Genomic DNA, 27,124 nt, shown 5'->3' with positions numbered 1-27,124 from the left:
TAAATAATCATGGTGAAATAGAAATTAATTGGTTTTATATAACCATACAATCATTTACTCAGTCAAAAAAGACTGTTTTATTCCTGCATTTTGATTTGATTCCTGTGCCAGTGCATACTTTACAATAATTGCAATGCTTTGTTTCTGCAGTGATCAAGTATTCAGAATAATCCCCAGCAGCAACACAGAGGTTCAAGCTGTCAAACAGCTTTTCCAAAACCTGACGGTGAGTCCCTTATTTCTACAATACTCCTGTAACATTAAACATGAAAAACAAAAGCAAACCACATCACTGTAAAAAAAATGCTGTTGGTTTAACTTAAAAAAGTTGCCTTAATGTTGAGTTAATTGAAATGTGAGTTAATTCAATGAAGGAGATTGGTTTAATCAATAGAAATGTAATGTATTATGTTATCTGAACCACATTAATTATTTAAGTTGATTTGACAAAAGATAAAAAGTTGTGATAACTGCTATATGTCACTGCACTGTAAAAATGTATTGTTAAAAAAGTGAGTGACCTGGTTGCCTTAATTTTGAGTTCATTGAAATAAAAAATTAGTTAATACAATGAAGGAGATTGGTTTAATAAATAGAAACTCAAAATATTATGTTATCTGACCCACATTAATTATCCAAGTTGATTTGACAAAAGATAAAAAGTTGTGATAACTTATCATGATAATCATTTTAACAATGTATAGAAGATGAGTTGCATTACATGAATCATGGCAAATAATGTCTATCGAAACCTTTAAAATGTCATCAAATTTTCTTCTATACTGGGCATACAATTTTTTTGTTTACCAGGGCTACATTGTCATGATCGTCAAACAATACAGGAAGCAAATGCAGGTAACTCAGGTTTATTGGTTAGAAACTCAAGGAACAGATAAATGACACGGGCGTGGACAGATGACGCAGGGACTAGATGGCCAGCGTGAGAAATCCGTGAAGTGAGAAGTCCGTGAAGTGAAGAATCCGTGAAGTGAAGAATCCGTGAAGTGCAGACACGAAACGATAATCCAACACTAAGACAACGAATCCACGGGAACACGACGACGGGAATGGCAGGAAGACTGGACAGGAACACCACACGAGAGACATCAACCAACGATCTGACAAAGGGGATGAGAAAACGGTGAGTATATATAGTGTGATGAGATCGGCTGCAGCTGGTGATGGAATGATGAACAGCTGGAGCGGATCAAGGAATGTCACTCAGTCACACCCACTACACACGTGCTTTCATACAACAACATCAACACGAGACGAGAAGGAAACAATGAATTTGTATACCGTGACAGTACCCCCTCTCCTAGGAACGCCTCCAGGCGTTCCCAGACTCCCTTACCTGTCGATTGTAATCATCGATCAGAGAGTGATCCAGGATGTCTCTAGCAGGTACCCAACTTCTCTCCTCCGGACCGTAACCTTCCCAGTCCACCAAGTACTGAAATCCACGCCCCCTCCGCCTAGAATCCAGAATACGATTTACCGAATAGGTGGTATCCCCATCTACGAGACGCGGCAGGGGGGGGGGGACCGGAACTGGCGGATTAATGCGAGCATGAAACACGGGCTTGATTTTTGAAACATGAAACACAGGGTGAACCCTCCTGTACGCCGGAGGTAAACTAAGGCGGACTGCCACCGGACTAATGATCTTGGTGACAGTGAACGGGCCAATGAATTTGGGAGCAAGTTTATTGGAGACGGATCGGAGAGGAATGTTCCTCGTAGAAAGCCACACTTTTTGACCAACGACGTATACGGGAGGCTTTGACCGGTGGCGATCGGCCTTAACCTTGGTGCGCGCCCCCACTTGGAGTAGAGTCTCACGGGCTCTAGTCCAAGTGCGGTGACACCTCTGGATTAAGGCGTGGGCGGAGGGGACCGCGACCTCGGATTCCAGACTGGGAAAAATAGGTGGCTGGTAACCTAAACTACACTCAAACGGAGATAGGCCCGTGGCCGACACTGGCAACGTGTTGTGGGCGTACTCCACCATAGACAGTTGTTGGCTCCATGAGGAAGGATTCTTGGAAACCAAACATCGCAACACTCTCTCCAAATCTTGGTTGGCTCTCTCGGTTTGGCCATTGCTCTGGGGATGAAACCCTGAGGACAGACTAACCGTCGCTCCCAGTAACTTACAAAACTCTTGCCAAAATTTGGACACAAACTGGGCTCCTCTGTCGGAGACCACGTCCATCGAGAGGCCATGTAAGCGAAACACGTGGTCAACGACTGTCAATGCTGTCTCCTTAGCTGAGGGTAATTTGGGTAAGGGAATAAAGTGAGCCGCCTTCGAGAACCGGTCCACCACGGTCAAAACTACCATGTGACCCTGGGAGGGTGGGAGGGCGGTGATAAAATCTCGAGCGATATGGGACTAGGGTCTCGAAGGGACAGGCAGCGGTTGAAGGAGCCCATCTGGAGGTCGATTGGAAGTCTTGCCAGTGGCACAAACCGAGCAAGCCAAAACAAAACTGTGAATGTCACGAGCCATAATGGGCCACCGAAATCGTTGCTTTACTAAAAACTTAGTACGATTGACTCCTGGATGACAAGCCACGTTGGAGCTATGACCCCTTTGGATCACGTCAGACCGTAATCCCTCCGGCACAAATAAACGATTCGGTGGGCAACCGGGCGGACGCATTACCCCTTCTAAGGCCGTCTTGACCTTCGATTTGACCTCCCATACGAGTGTGGAAACAAATAGGGTCTCCGGTAAAATGCACTCGGGAGTAGACGGGCGTTCGGAATGATCAAAAATGCGAGATAAAGAGTCGGGTTTGATGTTCTTGGAACCCGGGCGGTACGAGAGGGAAAAAACAAAACGACCGAAAAAAGTACCCACCGAGCCTGCCTGGAGTTCAGTCTTTTGGCGGTTCTGATGTACTCTAGATTCTTGTGATCGGTCCAGACGATAAAAGGTACCCCCGAACCCTCCAACCAATGACGCCATTCCTCCAACGCTAACTTGACTGCCAACAACTCTCTATTACCAATGTCGTAATTGCGTTCAGCTGGGGACAAACGATGAGAAAAAAACGCACAGGGATGCATCTTGTCGACGCATCGACCTCCACCACGAACTGACGTGAAGAATCAGGGGCAACGAGGATGGGAGCTGAAACAAAGCGGCTCTTGAGTTTGGCAAACACAGCCTCGGCTGTATCTGACCACCTGAACGGAGTTCTGGGGGAGGTCAAGGCAGTCAGAGGTGTGGCTAGTTGGCTGAAATTGCGAATAAAACGTCGATAGAAATTGGCGAACCCCAGAAACCTCTGTAGGGCCTTACGGGAATCTGGACTTGGCCACTCTACCACAGCCTTAACCTTCTCAGGGTCCACACGCATTCCCTCAGACGAAATGATGTACCCTAGGAAAGGAACAGACTGTGCATGAAAATCGCATTTCTCCGCCTTGACAAAAAGCCCATTCTCTAACAACCTCTGAAGCACTCGTCGGACGTGTTGCACATGTTCCTGGAGAGACAAGGAAAATATCAATATGTCATCCAGGTAGACATATATGAACTGATCAATCATGTCTCGCAACACGTCATTGATCAGTGCCTGGAAGACTGCTGGGGAGTTGGACAGGCTGAAAGGCATGACCAAGTATTCAAAGTGCCCCCTGGGGGTATTAAAAGCAGTGTTCCATTCATCCCCCTCCCTAATGCGAACCAAATTATAAGCGTTACGCAAGTCCAATTTCGTGAAGACGGACGCTCCCTGCAACCTCTCGAAGGCTGAAGACATCAACGGCAAAGGATAAGTATTCTTTACCGTGATGTTATTCAACCCCCGGTAATCAATACAAGGTCGCAGAGACCCATCCTTCTTCCCCACAAAAAAGAACCCCGCCCCCGCTGGAGAAGAGGAAGGACGGATGAACTTGGTTGCTAGAGAATCAGAAATATATTTCTCCATGGCCTCCCTCTCTGGGACCGAAAGCGAGTATAACTTGCCCTTAGGCGGAGACTTACCTGGCAGTAAATCTATGGCACAGTCATAGGGACGATGCGGAGGCAGAGAAGCAGCCCGAGACTTACTGAACACTTCCTTCAGATCGTGGTACTCCTCGGGCACGTTAGACAAATCCCCTGCCTCCTCCTGAAACACAAAAACAGGCACAGACTGACAAGCAGACACTAGACAAGACTTATGACATCCCTTGCTCCACTCCAATACAGCTTTCTGATGCCAGTCCACTCGGGGGTTGTGACGGATAAGCCAGGGATGTCCGAGAACGATGGGTGCCAGGGGTGAATCCAATATGTAAAAAAAAAAATAGTCTCTGGGTGATTGCCTGAAGTAATGAGAGTGATATCTTCAGTGGTGAAAGAAATGGTGGGAAGTTCTTGACCGTTTAGAGCGTGTACTGCAATCTTCTGTGTGAGTGGTTTGAGGAGAATCTGAAATCTGTGTGCAAAAGTTCTGTCCATAAAATTACCTTCCGCCCCAGAGTCCAGAAGTGCTCGACAGTCGTGCTGGTGGATTGACCATCTCAGTCTTACCGGGAAGAGGGTAGATGTGGATGAGGTCTTCTCGGCGGAGATCCCACCCGATAGTAGCCTCATACTTACTATCGGGCTTGGCCTTTTACCGGGCAGTTGTAAGCATAGTGTCCCGCACCTCCACAGTATAGGCAAAGGCCCTGGGACCTCTGCCTCTCCCTCTCCTCCTGGGAAAGCCGAGGTCGACCCACCTGCATGGGTTCGTGATCGAAAATTGGGCTGACCGCGTCCCTGCCGCTGGACCGTTGACTCTCTACTCCTCCTGGAGGTCGGATAGACGAGACTCTACCTCCGGCTCTAGTAAGTCGAGCGTCCACCCTCAGAGCCAACTCGATCAACCCGTTCAACGACGTGGGGAGGTCCAGGGCGTAGATCTCTCTCTGGACGCGGTCAGCCAACCCATGCAGGAACGTGTCCCACTGCGCCTCCTCGTTCCAATGACATTCGGCCGCCAGGGTGCGGAACTCGATGGAATAATCCGAGACCGACCTCTCACCTTGACGCAGGTCGGCCAACACCCTAGCGGCCTCTCTCCACGCGACGGCTCGGTCGAAGACCCGTCTCATCTCCGCGGAGAGTGTCTGGAACGAGGCATGGGTCTTGATTCTCCCACACCGCCGTTCCCCATAACGCAGCTTTCCCGGTCAACAGAGTTATGACGAACGCCACCTTGGCCTGTTCATTATTAAATGTCCTGGGTTGCAACGCGAAATGCATAGAACACCTTGTCAGAAAGGCTCGACAGTATGCAGACTCACCCGCATAGGCTTCCGGAACCGGTAGGCGTGGTTCAGAGGTTGGGTCAGATCGTTCTGTCATGATCGTCAAACAATACAGGAAGCAAATGCAGGTAACTCAGGTTTTTTGGTCAGAAACTCAAGGAACAGATAAATGACACGGGCGTGGACAGATGACACAGGGACTAGATGGCCAGCGTGAGAAATCCGTGAAGTGAGAAGTCCGTGAAGTGACGAATCCGTGAAGTGCAGACACGAAACGATAATCCAACACTAAGACAACGAATCCACGGGAACACGACGACGGGAATGGCAGGAAGACTGGACAGGAACACCACACGAGAGACATCAACCAACGATCTGACAAAGGGGATGAGAAAACGGTGAGTATATATAGTGTGATGAGATCGGCTGCAGCTGGTGATGGAATGATGAACAGCTGGAGCGGATCAAGGAATGTCACTCAGTCACACCCACCAGTGTTAATTTCGTTGACGGAAATAACGACGAAAATTATTCGTCAACGACATTTTTTCACAGACGAAAACGAGACGATAACTAAATAAAACCTAGTTTTGAATGACAAAGACTATGACGAAAATCTATTGACATTTTCGTCAACGAATAAAAACTAGACGAAAATGTTAGATAGTGACGATTTGGGAAGCGATCCGTCAGAACTGATGTCCTGCGTGTGTGGTAGATGCGCACATTTGTAGGCTACTGTAACGTGATCTACCCCGCGGTCATAAAACGTTAAAAAATGTGAACGTCTGGGAGAATGAGTAGGGCAGACATATAGATCTCTGAATAAGAGTGACGATGCAAAAAAGAGCTCTATTCGGTGCGGTTTTCTTTGCGCACACACCTAACCCGAAGCGTGCAGTCATGCACAATACACCTACAGCGCGCGAGTAGGCTACTGAATTGAGCTCTCTTTCGTGTCTGATTGGAGAAATACACAACAGTATGTCTAAATGTCCTTTTTGGAGAGTATTCATTTAAACTATGCTGGTTATGTCTTAAACTGTGAGTGTGTCGGATGTGCATCAGTGCAATTGTATCCGCATGTCATTGGACATGATCCGACGTCTTAAAGTGACAGTGGCAATAAACCTAATGCGGTCCGTGTCCTTAATTTTGATCAAGCAACAAAAGAAAAAGAGAAAAGCATTCACTGTTTGTTAATAGCTTTAATAAGGATTAATTATATTTAATTCATACAAATAAATATGTCTGCTTGAAAGAATAAAGAATGATGTGTAAGTAGTTATAAGGAATGAATATATCATTCATTGTAAAGAAGACTGTGTTGTACTTTAGGAAAAGTGGTTTTCTGGTTTTATTTCATTCTAAGATATTTTTTTAAGTAACAGCAGTTAAATCTGTATCTGTATTGCATGTTCAAACTTAAAAATCATTCATATTAATAGGTTAAAAGATGTTTTCTCCGGGAGTATATGGGTTTGGAAATTTTAGAGAAATTCTAAATTAACGCATTACAATTGAACTAAACCCATTATATTTTAGTCGACTAAATCTACTGTAGATTTAGTCGACTAAAATGTTATTGTATTTCGTCGACTAAAACTAGACTAAAACTAAAACAATTCAGATGACTAAAATATGACTAAAACTAAATGGCATTTTAGTCAAAAGACTAAGACTAAAACTAAATCAAAATTTGCTGACAAAATTAACACTGACACCCACTACGCTTTCATACAACAACATCAACACGAGACGAGAAGGAAACAATGAATTTGTATACCGTGACTTACTGTCCTTATCTTTTTTTTTTTGCACCACCACCACTCTGCCAATCTCAGCACCAGTGATGCATGAACATCCTCAGCTTCTTTTAAGAGTCAGAAAAGAGTTCCCTGGCACCATGCCACCATTTCCTTCAGTTATATACTTCTAAACAGGCTGCCTATACAAACAGCGAACACAAGCAGCAGTGAGAAATGTGGTAGACTATATTAAAAGGCCAATTAAACGTCATCAGTAGCCATTAATTTCCATAAGGTTAGGCTAGTTAGCTAGTCTGTCTGTTGACAGGCCATTCAAATTAGCTGTGTATTCGGACTAAATGTTTGTGCAAGCAACATACATCACAAATATTTATTATATTATAGTAGATGTTTTGCCAGTGACAGATTTTTTGGAGGCTCTTACAAAGCATGAAATGGACTTGTTTCCCTATCTGCTACCTTTGATGTCACCACTCAGGGTTGCGTTTGAGGAAACTTGGGACATTTCTGCTGTCTGTTTTAAAGTGACATCAACCCCCATCATGAAACGGAAAAAGGAAAAATAGGTTTTAAGTGTGAACACATGCCCCTCAGCTGATCGAAAACAAGATATACTCACATGGCCATTTGAAGAAAATAAGATTATAAGTTTATCAACAGCTCTTAAAAACATGACTAGACAACACAGAGTATCACATTTAGTCCAAATCCAATTCTATGTTTTAATTTCCTACATATTTGCACTTTATCTTTAAGGAACTATTCAACATTATATAATTATTTGCTTTGACTTTAGTACAATAACAATATAAAAGTAAATTATTTAATTTAGATAGAAAAAATTAGTATTATGTTGTCGTAATAGCATCCTTTGGTTCTCACAGTATAAAGTATAAACACATCCACTTAATCTTAAAGGAATGTGTCAATACAAAGTGTAAAATGATCTCAAACTGAGCCATGTTGAACTTTACAGTGCTCAAGAAATTGGGGTCACTGCACTAACAGAGAGAAGTTTTCAGGTCTGCACTCACACGAAACTGTCTGCAAACTATTATACCAATTTAGTCATTGATAGGCTTGTGTGCTACTTGGCTGGATTTCCTCTTGGCTGAAGTAAGGCAGAGGTTTTTCAAACAGGTATCCAGGGACCCCTGGGGGCCTCAAGAGGGGTTGAGGTCTGCAGAGAAAAAAGAAAATCTTATAATAGTCTTTTATTATTATTATTATTATTTATTTGTATTTTTTATTATAGACATTGATTGGGAAAATCTTTAAGAATTAAATAAAGTCTCTCTTCAGGTTTACACTTTTTAACATTATTCTAATGGTTGGTAGAAAAAAAGATACACAGAAGTCAAAGTCAGTATTTTTACAAATTTATTTTGGCTTCAGTACAATAACAATGCAAGCTTGTTTCCGGCTCGGAATAAAACAATTTAAAAATAATAGCGCCTTTTTTTCTCAGAATTGCGAGATATAAACCGCAATTGTGAGTTAAAAAGTTTAATTCTGAAAAAAGCCTGACATTTTTTTCTCAGAATTGCGAGTTTATATCTCACAATTCTGATTTTATAACTCGCAATTCTGACTTTATAACATGCAATTGTGAGTTTATATCACACAATTCTGACTTTATAACTCGTAATTGCGAGTTTATATCAGAAAGTCAGAATTGTGAGATAAAAAGTCGCAATTACCTTTTTTATTTTTTATTCTGTGGCGGAAACAAGCTTCCATAAATAACAATATAAAAGCCAACTATTTAATTTAGAATTAAAAAAAAAAACTAATACAATGGCATCATATTTGTCTGTTGTCACAGTATAAATGGGTTTATCAATCAAAATATATCTGCCTTTATATAGGCAGTCCCTCACAAAAGAACCTTAAGCATAAAAAAGGCCAACATTCAATTTCAACATATTCCCATCCCCTGCAAGCAGTACTCTCATTTTACCATATTTAAAGGTGCAGTAAGAAATTTCTGAGAAACACTTGATATTTGAAATCAGCCCAAACTGTCATGGTGTGGGTTCATGTCTTGTTCTTGTCTGGCCTGTGTTCCCCTGTATTTTCCTGTTCTGAGTTTCCCTGTCATGTCTATTAGGTTTCTCAGGTGTCCCTGATTAACCACGCCCACTTGTTATCTTGTTTAGCTTGTTTGCCCTTGTATTTAAGCCCTGTGTTTCAGTGACTTGTGACTTGTTTCCTTGTGAGTTCTTGTGTTGTTGTTACGTCGGTGTAGGTTGTTCTGTTCCCGAGTCTTGTTCCCTTGCCTGAGTCTTTGTATAGTTTAAGTGTATTTAAATAAACGTGCTGCATTTGGATCCTGCTTCCTCCTTGCTTCAACCTCACCTTAATAACACAAACAAATCCCTTCATTGCTCTGCCTCCAAAATGCATGAACACACAATGCAAAAGGGGATGTCTTTTTGTCATAGCTGAAGCAAAGCAAAAAAAGGATTTCCCTTAAAAAGAACACAGTGTACTGAACATTCTGTCTCCTTTAACTAGACCAGCAGAGAGGATGATTACCTTTCTGATAGTATAGCTGATGCGAGCAGTTTTTTACAGTCACAGCCCAAACCAATAATGGACCACTCAAAAGCAAGAGAAAGACAAGGAGAGGGAGAAAGAAGACAGTTAAACAATCAGCGGCGTCCGAGTACACACAGTAAACTGTAGTGAATCTGTCAAGATTTCCATTAACAGATGATGCTGTACAAGTTTGATCAAAATGCCTCTCATTTGCTCCGATGCATAAACGACAGAATTTAAAACCAAAATTGACTTATTCTGTTTCCATTGGAATCTGCAGTTGAGAACATAAAAAGGTCAATCATGATGTAGAATTACTTTTTAAGAAGGATGTCAAATCATTCAAAATCATGTGCTGCAAATAAGTGCAACGCAACCAAATACAGAAATCCATTCCACAGATTTCCCCCCAAAATTACAACAGAAATTGCCTAAAAAGTCTGTATTGTGAAAAGCGCTATATAAATATATTTGACTTGACTTGATTTGACTTGACCATGCGAACAATCAATGCAAACACTAGCATTCCTAATGTTTGTATAGTCAGGTGTTCTCTTTTTTTACCACCTGCTTTTTTTAGAAGACATGTTCATCATCTCAATCTCATGCTTTCTTTGTGCATGTGAAATCTGTTTCAAGATCATACCATGGTACAATCAGCCACAAACCATCAAAACAAACGTGTCGAATCTGTTTCAGCTGCCAGGTTTGTGAGCATCTGTTAGGAATGCAGCATAGCGGTGAGGAGTTTTTCTGCCTGCACGTAACCAGCTCTGAGTGGACCTATATTTTATGACTGATATTCTTGCTTTTAACCAAGAGCTATACCTTGAAGGGTTTTATTTAACATGCAAATACATATTGTATGGCAAATTTTCAGAACTGTTTTTAGTGCACCAATTTTCAGTCAAGAGCGTAGTGACTTGGCAGCCGCACAGAGGAGGCTGATGATCAAAATCTGAGGTTATGCTTCAGGGACTGGTATGGGCTTCTAGTACAAAGGCTCCGGCATATGTTGGCAATCTAAAGTGGTTTTGTGGATCCACACACAGAAATAGATCATTTCAATCAAACACTGTGATCATGTTGGCTCGCTGAAGCTCTGCATGATTCAAACTCTCTGTGAATGGGCTGAATCAGCAGGTCTCTGATCTACAGATCTTACAGCACTGGGGAAAGCTGTGTCAGTCATCTCAACTCTGGTTCAAAGATCTAACAACATGTGATAAACTGCTTGAATTTCAAGAACCTGATTTCAGATTGCTTTGTTTATTTTGGTTTGTTTTTGGATTTAGTTAGTGTCCATGAACATATTTATTTATTTTGTTTGTAGCTAAATGGAACATATATAATGTTATGACCATGTTCTTATGTTCACATTGAAATTATGTATGTGGAATATAGCTCATGTTCTACATGTTCTTACATATCGGTTTGGATAGTTAAACAAAAAATTGTCAATGCAAGTGAGATCTCTTAAATATCTTCATTGCTTCTGAGATTAAATGGAGAGTAAATTGAGTCTCCAGCTTCTCATGTGCAAAATGCACCAGTATAATGTCAAATGTGTCTCCTAAAGTTTCACAAGCAATCCCAATAATGTCTCTAACTGTGTTCACATTTGCCGAAACACCAAATTTACAATCAAAACCCAAGAGATAGGAAGTCATTTCTCAAACATTTCTCAAATTCTTACCTGATCAAATTCTCTGAGCTGTTATTTGCATTCATTTTACATCTATTGTCAATATTGTTATTTTAGCAGAAACATTGAAGACAGTTACTTAAGCTTTAACTTGCCCTCCACCAAAACTCTCAGATTTCATTCGCATTTTCACATACTCAATGTTTGATGGTTCATGACCAGTTATGAAACACATGAAAACCAATGTTATTTGATAGCAATGCCATCCAATCTGGTCTGCCAAAAGTGAATATAAACAATTGGGATTGTCATTTGACAATGACAGTGATGTTTGAGAGAGATATTTCCACGGAAGAAAGAAAGTCATGCAGGTTTGGAACAACATGAGGGCGAGTAAATGATGAAAGATTTGTCACTTAAGCAGCTAGGAACATTCCTGCTTGATTGATCTCAGTGATGTTCTGCAGGTGGACCTTTGGCAGCCCAACAGCGCATCTCTGATTCGAGAAAACAGCCCAGTAGACGTTCATGTGGGACGGAACAAGACGCAATGGCTTAGAAGACATCTTTACCAAGCGCACATCTACTATGAGTGAGTTTCCTCCTTCTCCTTTAGATCATTAGAGTTAATTTCTCTCTCATTCTCCTGTGGGACAAACATCGGTTTCCGGGGGACATACGTTAGAGTTAGAGGACCCAGAAACCAAAGCATGATTCAAAGTACTCTTTCAACCACTCGCCCCATCAATCATCCAGATCAACGTGAACAATGAAGCTTATCTCATGCGCTACAGCCAGCAACACTTTCATTGTCATCCCTTTCCCCCTGGGAGGCTTTTTCTTTCATATCTTCTCTCCTTCTCATGGCTGATGTATTTGAGCATATTTACGGGCAGAAGCGATACCTCTGAGGATTCTGGGTGATGGGATAGGTTGCATCTAGGACTTTGTTTACTCTAATTAAAAAAACTCCATCCATCTTTGCTTTGGTTTGACAGGTCATTAAGATAAATTGTGGCATTCCTATTCTAGCCAAAAAACAACAAAACAGGCAAAGATGGAGTTTAATTCTGATTTTCATGTTATTATGTTTTATTAAAAAATGTTAGAGAGGAGCACGTTCAAATGATCTATCCAATCAGTACGATTGGAGGCCTATATATATATAGCAGACTCACCTCTTCTTCGACAGTCTTTTCTGCATCCCTCCACCACCCCAACTCCTCACTCTCGGCTAATTCCTATCCCAGCCAGGGAGACAGGGGAGTACTCTGGGTTTGGGCCACATTCTGAGCTCGGAGCCCTCCCCAGGACAGCACGCCAAATACGCATACTCTTTTACTCTATCTAATTACTTGTAAGTGTGAACTCATGAATTACCTTTGCTCTGTTTGTGACAAGATGATCAATGTTGGTGAGTCTACCTTTAAACCTTAATAGGGAGGAAAATAGCCTACGGTAACAATTTACTTAAAGGCTTTATACAGTATATAATGCATTATAAAAGCATTTTTAATGCATTAATTATGCCTTGTAATGTACCTGTCACAAGTATGTTATAGTTTAATTGGCTGCGTCCGAAATTGCATACTTCCCTACTATATAGTAGGCAAAAAACAGTATGTGACAAAAGAAGAATATCCGAATTCACAGTACTCATTAAAGAGTAGGCAAAAAGTCTACTACTTCCAGCAAGATTCTGAAGTATGCAAACGATGGACACTTTACTATCCCATGAGGCCATGGGAGAGGATTGGTGAATGGCAGTGAAGCGACGTAACTGACACTGGTAGGTCACATGATAATGACATCGTGGCAGATGTAGTACGTCCGGATTACATTCATACTACACAGTACACACATTCATAGACTTTTTTTAGCGGTCGTGAAGTAATTACGGTACTTCAAAATAAGTACTAACTAGAGAGTATGCGATTTCGGACGCAGCCATTGTGTTTTGGTTTGGTTCTCTTCTTTTCCTGTTTGCCATGTATTCCCAATCCTAGTTTAGTTTTTTCCATGGTTACTGATTATGTTAAGCACCTGTCTCTAATTCTGTTGATAAGCTATCCTGTGTAAATAAAGGTGCATTCACGCCATGTCGTAATTACCGCAATTACATGATTTTAATTTTTAAAAAGCGTTCATATCATCGTTGAGCTCGTAAATACATATTGTACGATGGGAATTGTCTGAGAGCTCCTACTTGTACCTCGTGACTGCTGTACCACCTGACTGCTGCAGTTTCATTTAGGCGTTGATAGTGGTGCCATAGAAAAGCATATTTCCCAGTCCAAGGACGTGAACAGCTCCGAATATAGCGTCACCTGTTGTCATCTTGAGACAATGCGGTTATTACAACATGGCGTGAATGCAGCATAAGGCCCTCATTTTTTCCTGCCATGTGTTTTCGGCTGTTTGGCTTATTAATAAATAACTCCATTTAGATCCTTCTCGAGTTTGCCTGATCTGTCATTGCACCTTATGATTGTCTCATGATTAATTGTAACCACAGTTATAATACATTATAATTCTTATGTTAAACCTTTAGAAATAATGTATTAAAACACATGACAAACAACCAATTTCATATGTTACCAAAAAATACTTAAAATCATTCTCATGTTAGAGGCGTAAACATTTAAATTTTCATTTGTGTTAAAATCTTACTAAAATAAGTAATGGCCGTCAGCTGTAATTATTGTCATTATTGTAAAATAACAGCCAACAGGATGATCATGGCCTTGATGCGAAGAACTTTACATGACTACTTTACAAATAAACTACAGTAACTCGTGCAAAATAATAAGAACAATGTATTAAAAATAATTTTTTTTATAATGTTCAAACAAATAAATAATTTGGGGGAAAAAAACTGCATAGCAAAAAACATTGAGAAAATCTAAATCTAAATTTCATCTAATGTTGTTCTGAGGAGCCGGTTGACCACAGTTGGAAAAACCCCGTTGAAGCAAGGGGGGTTGCGACAGAACTGAAGCATGTAGCCGAGCCGAACCATGCGGAGGATCCAAGGCGATACCCCTGTCAGATGCTTCCATTCTTGAAAGAAATGTGATAGAGGAAGTGGAGTGTTGCAATGCAGAGGACATACCTGTGTTAGGGTGTAGCGCTGACTCTTGTGGGGTGGCGTGGTCCAACGTGACGGAGAGCACTTGACGTCCTGACACGTAGTGGGAGGTACCACTGCCTGGATCAGTATTACAGGGACTGCCTGCTCCTGAGGAAAACAGAAAGTGCCTCCGAGGATGCGAGCGGCAGGTATCAAACGCATCGGGAGAAAGCTTAACGCATCTCCTTCCTCCTGCGCCAGACGGTTTGAACGAGGTTGAATAGGAACTGCACTTCGAAACACGCAGGGCGGCGAAAGTGGCAGGGTTAGAGAAGGAGTGCAAGTGAGAGGTGGGCAGAAACGCTTGCGCGGTCTGTCCCAACCTTGTAAATCGGGGGAAGCTCTCCTTTTTCTGACCTGAGGGTCAGGAACGATTCGAGGAAGCTGGAGCGGAAGGTTTGTTAGACCGCTTCAGCTCAAGACGCCTATGAGGTCGCTGGCGGGGAAACGGGCGACCGCGGGCTTCCCAAACCGTAGCTGGTGGGGGATGAGCCGAGTCACTCCTCCTAGCGGTGAAATCTGTCCTATGAGAAGGACGTTCTCTGGGTTGAGACGGGGAGGGATTAGAAGATTCCCTAACCCTCCTGGGCATAAACTGTCAACCACAGTGTTGACGCCTCCCTGAACAGTCCAGACTGAGAAACTGGGGCGTCCAGGAGGAAAACCTTTTCTTTGTCGCGGATCTCTGTGAGATTGAGCCATAGGTGGCGCTCTGCAGCAACCGCCCCCGCCATAGATCGACCTATAGCGCGTGCGGTGTGCTTGGTGGCTCTTAAAGCCATATCCGTGGCCTTACGAAGCTCTTTGACGGCTTCTGGCATAATTCCGGATCCCTCGTCCATCTCCTTCAAAACATCCGCCTGGTAGGCTTGGAGGATGGCCATAGTATGTAAGGCCATGCCTGCCTGACCAGCTGCCATGTAGGACTTTCCGATAAGGGCGGAAGTAGTCCTGCACGGTTTAGAGGGAAGGAGGGGGCGAGATTTCCACGACGTAGCAGACGATGGAGAAAGGTGAGTAGCCAACGTGTCCTCGACCGCTGGAATGGCGGAATAGCCCTGCTCCACAGAACCAAAAAGGTTGGTGAAGTTGGCGTCTGCCGCATTTGTCAGACGAGCAGAAAAAGGCTGTTTCCAGGATCTGGAGATCTCGTGATGCAGATCACTGAAAAAGGACAGCTTTCTCCACTCTGGCCTAGAATTAGGGCCACTGTAGCACGCGAAAGCACTTCAATAAGCTCCGTGTAGGCCGCAGTAGGCCGCGCCTACAGAATGCTGATGCTAATCCAATATTTTTGGGCCAGAAAAATCAAGACCGAAGGGCTTAGTATGGCCGCTTCGTGAAGGCAGAGAAATCTGAGGAGCAGATGGCGCGCGCGCACCTGTATAATGTGACGACGTAAGAGCGGCGCCCGCGCCATCAGCCAATAAATTGCCGTGATTCTATAAGGGCTTTAGACAATCGGCACACCCAGAGGGCGTTCCCACTGCGTCTTAAGCTACGCAGCGTTGAGTGAACCTATGAAAGAGAACTCCCATTAAACGGTTTGATACACAGTGCATATGCTTTTTAACATCCCCTCCCTGACACCCCACTGTCTCCACAGGGTGCTCATTTCAAATCTCCAAACCCAAATTGAGAAACAGACCGGATACCGTTCCTCCAGAAAGCGCAGATCGGAATTGCAGTATGACTATGAAGTGTACCATCCTTTGGAAGAGGTGAGTGCATGGGTGGAAGTTAATACACATGGTAATTTTTATGTAGTAAGATAAAGAAGACAGAGATTATTTTCCCTATATCTGCCACTCTATCTTTCTCAGAAAAGAAGGTTGATTTTCACAGGCTAACAGCCTTTGATTGAGAAGTGCATTTGCATTCGGTTGTGGCCCATGTGCACAAGAAAAAACAGATCTCAGGAGGTTTTCTTCAGTGCCGCCCTTTACTCTCAGGTCTTCTCCTTCAGACCGAGTGCCAACTTCAACTGTACACTGTAAACTGTGATTTATTCTCATGACATGATGATGAATAGGAAACCCTTCAGAGCAGACGAGGGCTGGATTACGTTCACTTTTAAGTAGATAATTCCTCTTGTACTCTTGTAAAGGAAACATTTATAAAGAATTCATCAATGGACATACGAACTACGAACTAACTCAATTAATTCATTCATGAACAAATTCACTCATTTATTCATGAACAAATAAACAGGTTTGGGGAACCATGAGTAATTTTTTTTCAATACTCTTTAAACATAAAATATATATACATTATTGCCTTAGCAATTAAAATAAGTGTCAACACCTGGGTGAGCCACAAATTAGTTAGAAATGATTGCAGACACTAATAGAAATAGGCCAGACCTGCTAAATTAAATGTGTATAAAATTCACAGAAACCCTAATGTTTGATTTTGACTTACTGCTGCAAAATTTTACATGAATGCAAGCTGCATGTTGATCTGGAGGATCTGTTCACCCTTTTCGACAGATCAAGAGTTGGATGTTTGAGATGAACCGGACTAACCCGCACCTGGTGGACCTGTTCTCTATTGGTCAGTCCTATGAGGGACGACCCCTCTATGTGCTCCAGGTAAAAGGTGAAGGGGAAGATGGCTAAATGTATGGCCATTCTGTTAAAAACACGCACACGTTCTGACTTGCTAGACGGTGTTCTCTGCCCCTCTTCTGTCAGTTAGGAAAGAGAACACGTCCCTTTAAGAAGGCAGTGTGGATAGACTGTGGAGTGCATGCAAGAGAATGGATTGGTCCAGCTTTCTGCCAATGGTTTGTTAAAGAGGTATGTGTTTTCTGTTTGCCACTGTTCACTTCATGCTGAGATTAAAATCACTATAAAAACAACAAAATGGTTATGCATAGTATACAATTAACAATTGTTATTATTTGCATTTAAAAATAAGCATGAAGCATTAATTCTTTTTAAGAATTAATATTTTAAAAGTTTTGTTTCAGGTTTAAATTATGCTGTGAATTTCAAATTTCAATGTGGTCTCAGACTTTCGGTCAAGAATCAGATTCATTTTATTTGTCAGCTGGTGTATTCTGGGACTTTTTCATTCAGTGAGTCTCTAAATTCCTTCCAAATTAATCTGTATAATACATCAGAGCCTCCCCTGAGCTCATCTCATAAACTATATCAAAGAGCGCCTCTGTGCCACACAAATAAACAGCTCTCAGATCAGCAGCTAACACTGAGCGAGACAAATAGAATTAGATAGAGATCAAAAAAGAGTGAGTTGCTATACCTTCAGCACACCACTATGAGGCAGAACTACTGTATGACAGAGACCTAAAACTGACTGACCCTGAAGTGAACGTTATTAAACCTCTATAGTTCTCTTCAAACCTCCAGCATTTGTGATTTTTCTCTTTCTGCTGTTGGATTAGACTTTACACACAGTAACACTTCATCACTGCTAAATTAAACCAATGTAACATTGTTCATATTTTAAAAGACCAAAGGGAGCTTTTAATTATGGAGTAGTGAATCATCATTGTCAGTATAGATTACACAGACAAAGTATCTACTGTATGCTCAAAACTGCATGCTAACATACTTCTACCATTTCTTCTTACCATCATTTTCCATAGCCATTGCTCCAGTCTTTAGTGTCACATGATCCTTCAGAAATCATTCTAATATGCTGATTTGGTGCTCAAGAAACATTTATTTTTAGTATCAATGTAGTAAACAGTTTTTACCAATTGAGAACGTCAATGTTATCATTTATTCATAAGTTTATTTACAAGAGAGAAGACCTTCCACCAACATTACAACACTTTTTTACTTTTATTTCTGATACTCATATCCATCAAACAAGGCATAGTGAAATAAATCTTATCTTACCGTTCTCTAGAACTTCAGGCTATAAAACTGACCTCAGCTTTAGGGGTCCTCTATTACGGAGTAAATTAGGTTTGTCCCTAAGATCTATGTCTTTGTTTGTCTTTAAAAGACAGTTGAAAGACCTTTTGATTTTAATATGACAGCATTTGGTTATAGTTTCCTGCAGTATACTTCATATGCTGCTCTTCACTTTTGATCCTCCTTTACCATCACCCTTCAACATCTGTAATTTTAAGTTAAAAGGATAATCAGGCTTCTGAAAATATGTTTTTCCCCTCTTTTCTTATTCAACTTATTTGTCTGCGTGCCTTTATTTTGTTTTTGTTTTGTTGTTTATTCATGTAAGTGGAGTGGAACTCTGTATAAACCCAAGTGGGTTTCGTTCCCCTCCTTGTACTGTATCCTTGTGATATCTGTGCAGATTGCAGAACAAATAAATAAATAAAAATAAAAGTTGTGCTGCATAACATTTTTATGGAAACCGTGATGCATTTTATTAAGGATTCTGTGATGAATAAAAAAAGTTAAAAAGAACAGCATTTATACAGCCACCTTTGATCAATATAATGCATGCTTGCTGAATACAAATATTAATTTTGTTAAAAAAAATACTAACTCAAGCTTCTGAATGTTAGTGTACATTTGATAAAATGCAGTATAAAGCGGCATTAAACGGTACTTATTTACTGTACTATTATATAATATAATAGTAAATAGAATAGTAAATAAATAGTATACTGTACTTACTTAAAATACTGTACCCAAGATGCAATGCGCTCAGTCTGACCTTCCATGTTCAGCGCGATGAATTAAACAGAAGAAGCATTGTGACTTTTGATTGGACTACCAAAAGTTATAAGACAATAATTTATGCAAAATAGTTATTTTTATTTTTAAGATGATAAACGATTGCCACTCATACTTAAATATGCATGAGGTCTTATGACAACATTGAAATAGTAATTATGGAATACTGAAAACAGTATACACACACACACACACACGTATGTATATATATATATATATATATATATATATATATATATAATGGAAGAATGACCTATTTTAATGGGGTATAATTAGAGTAACTGCACACAAACTGCTGTGTTTTTGCTGTATTGAAGTTGATCTGATATCTGTTTATCTGAAAACGAGAAACACATTTCCTGCATCTCTTGAAGTCTGTCATGATTCCATTCACTGTGAACGCAGGCACTGAACTCCTATCAACATGACTCCAGCATGAGACGACTGATGAATCAGCTCAATTTCTACATTATGCCTGTCTTCAACGTAGACGGTTACCATTACAGCTGGAAGACGGTAACTATCTGTTTGACATATGCCTAGATCTCAACATCTCTTCTGTGATGTATGGTGAGCTTACTGAAAGGAATTGTTGGCAGTTCTGTGCTGTTAAACATGCAGCATGTCTTGCCTTTCTATAAAGCTGCCAGACATAATTGAGGAAAATATCTGTGGTTTCTCTCTCTCTCTTAGGATCGCTTTTGGCGGAAAACGCGGTCAAAGATTCCAAAGTATCATTGTCGGGGAGTGGATGCCAACCGAAATTGGAAAGTCAAATGGTGTGGTGAGTTATTTTACCTCATATTCAAGAATCAAAAGCTCCCAATTAAAGAGCCCTGGTGTTCATATATTGGAAATAAATAGGCATTCCAGAGTATGTAGACAGACACCATGAAAAGGCCTGAAAATGTATCAACAGAATGACATATTTACATCAAACACTATCTTGTACTTGAAATTCCCTATGCAATACATAAGGAAATGAATTCACTGTTAGATATTAAAAATAATACCTGACACCAAAATAGAGAATACATAAGTGTAGAATGATCATGAGCCAGCAAAATCCCAAGGGAGGGAACCTATACGACCGCAACCTTGGCCCAGAAAAGGCAAAAATTCAATGATGGCAAATAAAGTTACAATTTCTTGCACCTGCTATCTTTGCTGTCTCTGATAGATCAGGGTGCATCCCTGCACCCCTGTGATGACACATACTGCGGTCCCTTCCCTGAGTCAGAGCCTGAGGTCAACGCTGTTGCCAAGTTTCTACGCAAACACAGGAAACGGGTCAAGGCCTACATCTCGATTCACGCCTATGCTCAGATGCTCCTCTATCCGTATTCCTACAAATATGCCACTATACCAAACTTCAACTGTGTGGTGAGTGATTTCTGTCTTCAGACAGTTCATCTTGAATGTGTCCATTTGGTTGCGGGATCGTTCAGTAATTATAATTTCATAGCAACTCAAAAACATTAGATGTATAAATATGGAGAGAGACGATACAGCAAAATAGCATGAAAAGGCAACTTTTTGTTGGGATGTCCTCACAGGCTGCATGCATAAACAATAAGACAACGAATGCACAGTATAATGACATAATGACTAAGTGCAACTAATGTCCGATTTGCGAGCAAATAACTCCTACTGAATGAACATGTTTTTTTTACTGAATCAAAAACATACAGTGCTATTAATTTTTTTTTTGTGAATTTAGTGAATAAAAAAAACATACAGCACAACCAGTGTAGTCTGATTGATGATATGACTTTTATGATGATGGCTGGTTTATTTAATGAATAGTTGTAGTTTTTTAAATCCAAAAAACAGGAGTTTACAGTTTAAGTCCATCCAAACTCACTGAATCAGTTACTAAATGGCAAGTTATCATTACTTGCATTCTCTGCTATTTCTCACTTCATCCTCATAGTCAAGACTTTTTTTAATGAAATGAATGTATTTTGATTCAATAATACTTATTCTTTAATATTTTGTATTTTGAGGGGATTTAATTGTACTACAAAATATTCACCTGTAAATTATGCAGCATTTATAAAAATAATAAAAATATTATAAAAACAATTACTTATTACTTACAATATCATAATTACTTATTTGTATTAGGTTTTTCATTACATATATACACATATATATATATATATATATATATATATATATATATATATATATATATAAGTCCAATGATGAAGAAGAAGGTACAAATAACGACAGTCTTTATTAAACATAAGCCAATAACTCGAAACATTGTGCCATGAACAAGCAATACCGGAAAGAAGAATGAGAGAAGGTGAGGAACTAAAATACACATGGTGATGAACTAAATGATGAGCAGCTGTGATTATTAAATTAATATCCATGGTAACTGATTATGGGGGGAAAGAAAACAAAGGAACACAGGCAGGTGATTAAACAGGAGATTAAACAGACTGATAAAAAACGAAACCAAAACTAAGCATAACTGTGACAGTTTTGCCCTAAAATTATGGAAGACCACCAGAGGGTTAAGTCATGTCGGCCTCAACTCTATATAATATCTCCACACTTCTCTATATAAGATTCTGTAGTAATCACTGCAAACCATAATTTGCACAATGGAGTTGTTAAAGCGATTTAGCCTTTAACAAGATGGAACTCAATATCTTCTACCAGAGGGCAAAACTTTAAACTCCTCATTAAAATTTGGAATGGCTGAGATATTATTTTTCGGGTTTGCCTCAGTGCAGTTTCCTCATAAATCGACTGGATGGCTGTTTGCCCACACAATCTTTCGACTACACTTACCACCAAGCATCATTAATGATCGACTGGATGAATACTTGAACCTCTGCTCTTCCCCCTCAGGAATCAGCAGCCCAGAATGCAGTGAGCGCTCTGTACTCAGCTTATGGAGTGAGATACAGATACGGCCCTGCCTCCACTACGCTTTGTAAGTCAGGCATTGGGTCTTTTCTTCAATCAATGACATATAGCTACTGCATATATGAGTCATCAGCTCTCTGTAAGCCCTCTCAGTTAGACGCCAATCTGTTTTCTGACTCATGACTATTTCTATATCAACAACAGTCAAACGTCCAGATGTGATGTAATGTGTTTCTCTTTCAGATGTGAGTTCTGGAAGCTCAATAGACTGGGCCTATAAGAACGGGATCTCATATGCCTTTGCTTTTGAGTTGCGTGATACGGGCTACTACGGGTTCTTGTTGCCGGAAGCCCTGATTAATCCCACCTGTACAGAGACGATGAGAGCAATAAAGACCATCGCCTCAGGACTCCTGAAGAAATGTACCAAATGAAACTTTGTACTTGACTTTCACTCTTTGTCTCATATCTTCTCTCCATCGATTTCACAGTTTAGCCCATAAGCCACAGCAATAACTAGCTATGTACAAAAGTGCCTGCATTTTACAAAACATTTAATTTAATTTATAAACTACTTTTATAAGCTCTACAATATGGAAGCTCGTTTCCGCCGTGGCAATTAAAAAAGGTAATTGTGACTTATCTCACAATAGAAAAAACACACAATTGTGAGTTTATGTCTCACAAATCCAAGTTTATAACTCACAATTCTGACTTTCAGTCAAGTGAAGTGACTTTCAGAAGTCAGAATTGTGAGATAAAAAGTCGCAATTACCTTTTTTATTCCAAAAATGTATTCCATGGTGAAAACAAGCTTTCATACTATATTAAACAAAATGGTATAAATGTAAACAGTAAATACAAGCACTTGAATTGTGAACTAAATCATTTCCTAGAAAGTGGGTTTTACCTAAGAGGCAAATATACAGTGAGCACTTGCTATAGAGTAGACAAGCTTCAAAATAACAGTAATGCCCAAAGAATGTAAATAATGCATACTGTACCTTACAATGGGTTTATTTTAGTGTAGATGCCGTGTGGGCAGCTGCAGGCGTGTGCCACTGCAGCTAAAAGACAGCTTTGATTTTGTTTTGAAATGAAACGGTAAAGGTCACCAGGGAATTCAACCTCTCAAATGAGCCAGGCAAGAATATTAAATTTGCTGTTTTTTTGTTTTGTTTGAGGAAAAACTTACATTTTTAAATCAAAGTAAATTTACCTTGTATAATTAACTGTACTTGCAGGGGCAATGTTTACATTTGTATTATTAAGTACTATCAAGTTTTGGATTTTGGATTTATTTCAAATATTGAAAATATCCTTTGTCATATAAAGTGTCTTGCAAGTTGGCATTTGAGATTTCTTTTCATTGTACACAGATTTTTGTATTGTATTGTATATTTTACCAACAGGTAGATTATTAAAAGTGGTTTTATCATGATGTAATTATGTAAAAACATTCCTGCTAAGTCCAACACTATCACCAACAGGCTGCATCCAACCTCTAAGAATGGATTATATTATTTCATATAAGGCCTAGATTCCAAGTAGTGATAAATAACTTTACCAATGTGAGAAATAAACACAGTGGGGTCGGCTCTTACCCCATTGGCCCAGTCTATAATTCATCCTTGAGTACATGGAATTTATAAGCAATATCACACGAGAAATATCAGATATTCAGTACCACAGCATGATTGGAACTGTGATATTTATTTTATGCAGCTGTATAACTATGAACAAACCGTGTATACAACCAGCTTCAAAACACCTGTATGGAAGTTTCAAGTAATAGAGTAACTTACCCCTGAAATAGAGTAACTTACCTTTATGACAAACATTGTCCTGTCATTTAGTAGATATTTCTACTCCACCAAAGAAAATAGTTCCAAATAAACTATAAATATTTGCTTGTTGCCAAGCAAAATATCTCAGGCTACGAATGTAACCATTTTTTCCCTTAGAAGGGAACGAGACGCTGTGTTGATTGATGACTTCACTTTGGGGAACGCCTCTGTGTGACTGTCTGAAGCACGTGTGCAACTAGTCCAATCTTGAGACGGCGAACAATGGACCCCTTCTTGTGTGACCCGAAGCATACCAGTAGCTGCTCAGACTTCCTCCACTGGGAAGATCTGAGTACACGCGCCTTCAAAGCCCTCTCAGGGTAAAGTAAGTGAAGCCTCTTTTGGTCCACCTACACCAAAAGAGAGAAGGAAGGAAGGCCTAGAAAACTATGGACCGTGCTACATTAGTTGGCACTTTAGGCACATACCCAGGAACTCCAGAAGGAACAATAGCACTGAAGCAACTGGGCACTTAACTGGGTCCAACTAGTGTTCTCTGCACCATGAAGTGAAAACTCTCCACTTCAAAGCATACAGTTTCCTCGTGGAGAGAGCTCTAGGGTTTAAGATGATCTCTGTTGTTACTGTTTTCCAATGACAGCTAACCTCGGGGCCTGGGACAGAAACCAAGGTTTCTTCCACATAACAAGGGTACGAAGGCATATGCACATAACCTTGACCATACTGAATGGGTTACCCCTCAGGGAAAACCCTGTTGTCCTGAGCCACCACTGCAATGGTCTTATGTACAGCAGGCCAAAAGGTATAACATTGGACGCTGCTGCCATGAGCCCCAACAACCTTTGAAATTGTTTCACAGTAACGGCCTGGCCTAGCTTCATTCTGGTCAGGGCTGCCAGAATTGACTATTGACCATATTACAGAACAGAATATTGACCATATTACTCCTAGAAAGGCTGTCCTCTGGACTGGAGACAACATTCTCTTCTTGGAGTTTAGTCTCAACCCCAAGCACCTTATATGGGTGAGAACTACATCTCGATGCTTAGCCTCCATCTCTTGGAACTGTGCTAATATTAGCCAGTCGTCTATGTAATTGAGTACATGGATACCTTTGAATCTCAGAGGAGCCAGCGCTGCATCCATGCACTTCGTGAAGGTGCGAGGGGATAGCACAAAGACTGAACGGAAGAACTCGATACTGGTAAGATTTGCCCCAAAAGCAAAGATCAGGAACTTCCTGTGTTGGGGAAGGATAGAAATATTGAAGTATGCATCCTTCAAATCAATCATGACAAACCAATCCTTGCATTTGATTTGACTCACGGTTAACAGAATCGCCAACATCTTGAACCTGAATCTCCTCAGAGAACGGTTCAGATGTTGTAGATAATAGGACTCAACCCTCCATCCTTCTTGGGAACTATGAAGTACCAGCTGTAGAACCCGGAGTCCCTTTCGGGAGAATGAATATGTTCTATAGCCCTCTTTGCCAAAAGAGACTGTACTTCCTGTTCCAATTCCCGAGGCCTGCACTCAGCGTCAGGACCCCTTTCCCGAAGATTTCCTCGAGAGAATAACATTCCTCAGATCTGTTTTCTCTTTCGGAGGCTTCGAGCGAGAGTACATATTTACTTACACAAGTAAATAAATAAACAAATGGAGACACTCCAACTTAAAAAAAAAACGCTCCCCTCAACACAGCACACAGTCATGGAACGCAGAGAAAAGTGGAGCGATACACGTTAAAATACAAGTGCTATTACAGTCTTTTCCAACTCTGTTCCTGGAGGCACTCCAACACATTTTGGATGTCTCCCTTAAGCCTAAAGTATACTTTGGCCGTCCATGGTCCGCACACTGTCCGTGTGATGTAATTTTCATCTTCAGGAGGGTCCACGGACATCCACGCACACTATCCGTATGCTGCCCAATTTTTGTGTCCACGTGGACTGTGCACATTCAACAGTGCGCGAGTGACTAGAGCGCTTAAAAACAAAGTCCACTATGTAGTGAGCACGCTCTGAATGCTTCTTTCCGCGCTCATGGCCAAAGGAGTATACTTTGAAAAGGTTTGCTCGCTCAACTGTGTGTGAGTCAGAACGGAATGCAGAAAATGAAGAACCCGGGACTTTATCTGACCCATCTATTTCTGGTCTTGGCTTCTTGAGCTGATGAGTTGAATCAGGTGTGTTTGATTAGGAAGATTTAAAAAATGTGTAGTATTGGTGTGCCTGTAGGTACAGGATTGGGAAACATTTGGTCAATCAGATGACCACTGGAACTGAATGTTTCATGTAACCCGTCCCATAATGATGGCAATGGTCTTGATCATTCAAATGAACCACAGAGCCCGAAACAATGTAATAATTTAATTTATATTTAAAAATGTATAAAACATTATAAAAAAGTTTAGATAATAGAAGAATTCCTTGGGGGATTTGGTCATTTTTTCCCCTAACCATGGTTAATATTGGACCAAATGACCTCTTAAATAAGTATATTTATTCATTTTATGATCTAAATTTTGATATACAGTTGTAGGGAATAGACAGCATTATATAGCCTGGCCTTGACTCATCCTCCACATTTGATGTCAGCTTCTACAGTGCAAAAGCATTTCAGGCATCTTGTGAATACTACCAGAGAATTACTCATCCTGGAGAGCCAAAAACAAACATGGCTTTGCTTGATGAAGAACAGTGTTTCTCGTTACAGAGAGGGTTGACTCCCTTAAAAACCAGTGTGGATAAATAAATGATAAATAAAAAGCATTTAAGATATATATATATATATATATATATATATATATATATATATTTTTTTTTTTACTGTTGAAGGATATGAAGGTCAGTTATTTTTTCATGTCCAGCAAATAGTAGGATCTAATGACAAATTTAAACTTAATGAAGTAACACAGTTTTGAGGTTAATCGATGTAATTTTGTGTCTCTAGAAAATAGCGAATTGACATTGTGTTATTTGAATATCATTTGTGTGTGTGTGTGTGTGTGTACTTTTTAATCCAGCATTTGTGGACATTTATTTAGATTAGTGGAGGTAAAAAAAAATAGTTTTTACTTTGAAGTGAAAAGACAAAAATGATAACCTTGCGGTAGTGCAGCCTATTTTGTAATTATAGCCTATTGTAATGTTATCATCATCGCAATAAAGTTTAGATAATTTAAAACGTAGCTAATGGACAGCAATAAAAAACACTGTAATGTAATCAATTTCATTTTATTAAAATGTGCAAAAATGTTAAATATAAATGCAAATAATGACTTTTTATTAGCTGAATCATGTCTGCAACAAACTCATCTGGGACACATGGAATTACAATAAAACTCACTTATTGATTAGGCTAAATTCTATAGAAATAAAATGTATAAATAGTAGTCTAAAACAGAAGGAAAGTGTTTT

General features: G+C 40.3%; 1 protein-coding gene across 2 annotated transcripts in view; it reads left to right on the top strand.

Annotated features, from left to right (window-relative positions):
- The window catches only part of cpa6 (carboxypeptidase A6), a 28,092-nt gene extending 5,670 nt beyond the window's left edge, over nt 1–22,422 (top strand). Inside the window, exons 2-11 of one of the 2 annotated variants that reach the window (XM_056248837.1) lie at nt 151–226; nt 11,676–11,800; nt 15,945–16,059; nt 16,828–16,929; nt 17,032–17,142; nt 19,417–19,527; nt 19,705–19,795; nt 20,192–20,394; nt 21,877–21,961; nt 22,138–22,422. In XM_056248837.1, the coding sequence (XP_056104812.1) occupies nt 151–226; nt 11,676–11,800; nt 15,945–16,059; nt 16,828–16,929; nt 17,032–17,142; nt 19,417–19,527; nt 19,705–19,795; nt 20,192–20,394; nt 21,877–21,961; nt 22,138–22,328 (1,210 nt within the window). In that variant the 3' untranslated portion in view covers nt 22,329–22,422. The remainder of the gene's footprint in view (nt 1–150; nt 227–11,675; nt 11,801–15,944; nt 16,060–16,827; nt 16,930–17,031; nt 17,143–19,416; nt 19,528–19,704; nt 19,796–20,191; nt 20,395–21,876; nt 21,962–22,137) is intronic. The other variant, XM_056248838.1, reaches the window with a different exon arrangement.
- Nucleotides 22,423–27,124: the final 4,702 nt, after the last annotated feature.

This window comes from Rhinichthys klamathensis, unplaced genomic scaffold, assembly GCF_029890125.1.
Source record: "Rhinichthys klamathensis goyatoka isolate OS25496 unplaced genomic scaffold, OSU_Roscu_1.1 h1tg000059l_1, whole genome shotgun sequence".
NCBI lineage: Eukaryota > Metazoa > Chordata > Actinopteri > Cypriniformes > Leuciscidae > Rhinichthys > Rhinichthys klamathensis.
The sequence above is the reverse complement of the archived record's forward strand: the minus strand, read 5'-3'. Positions and strand labels throughout refer to the sequence as shown.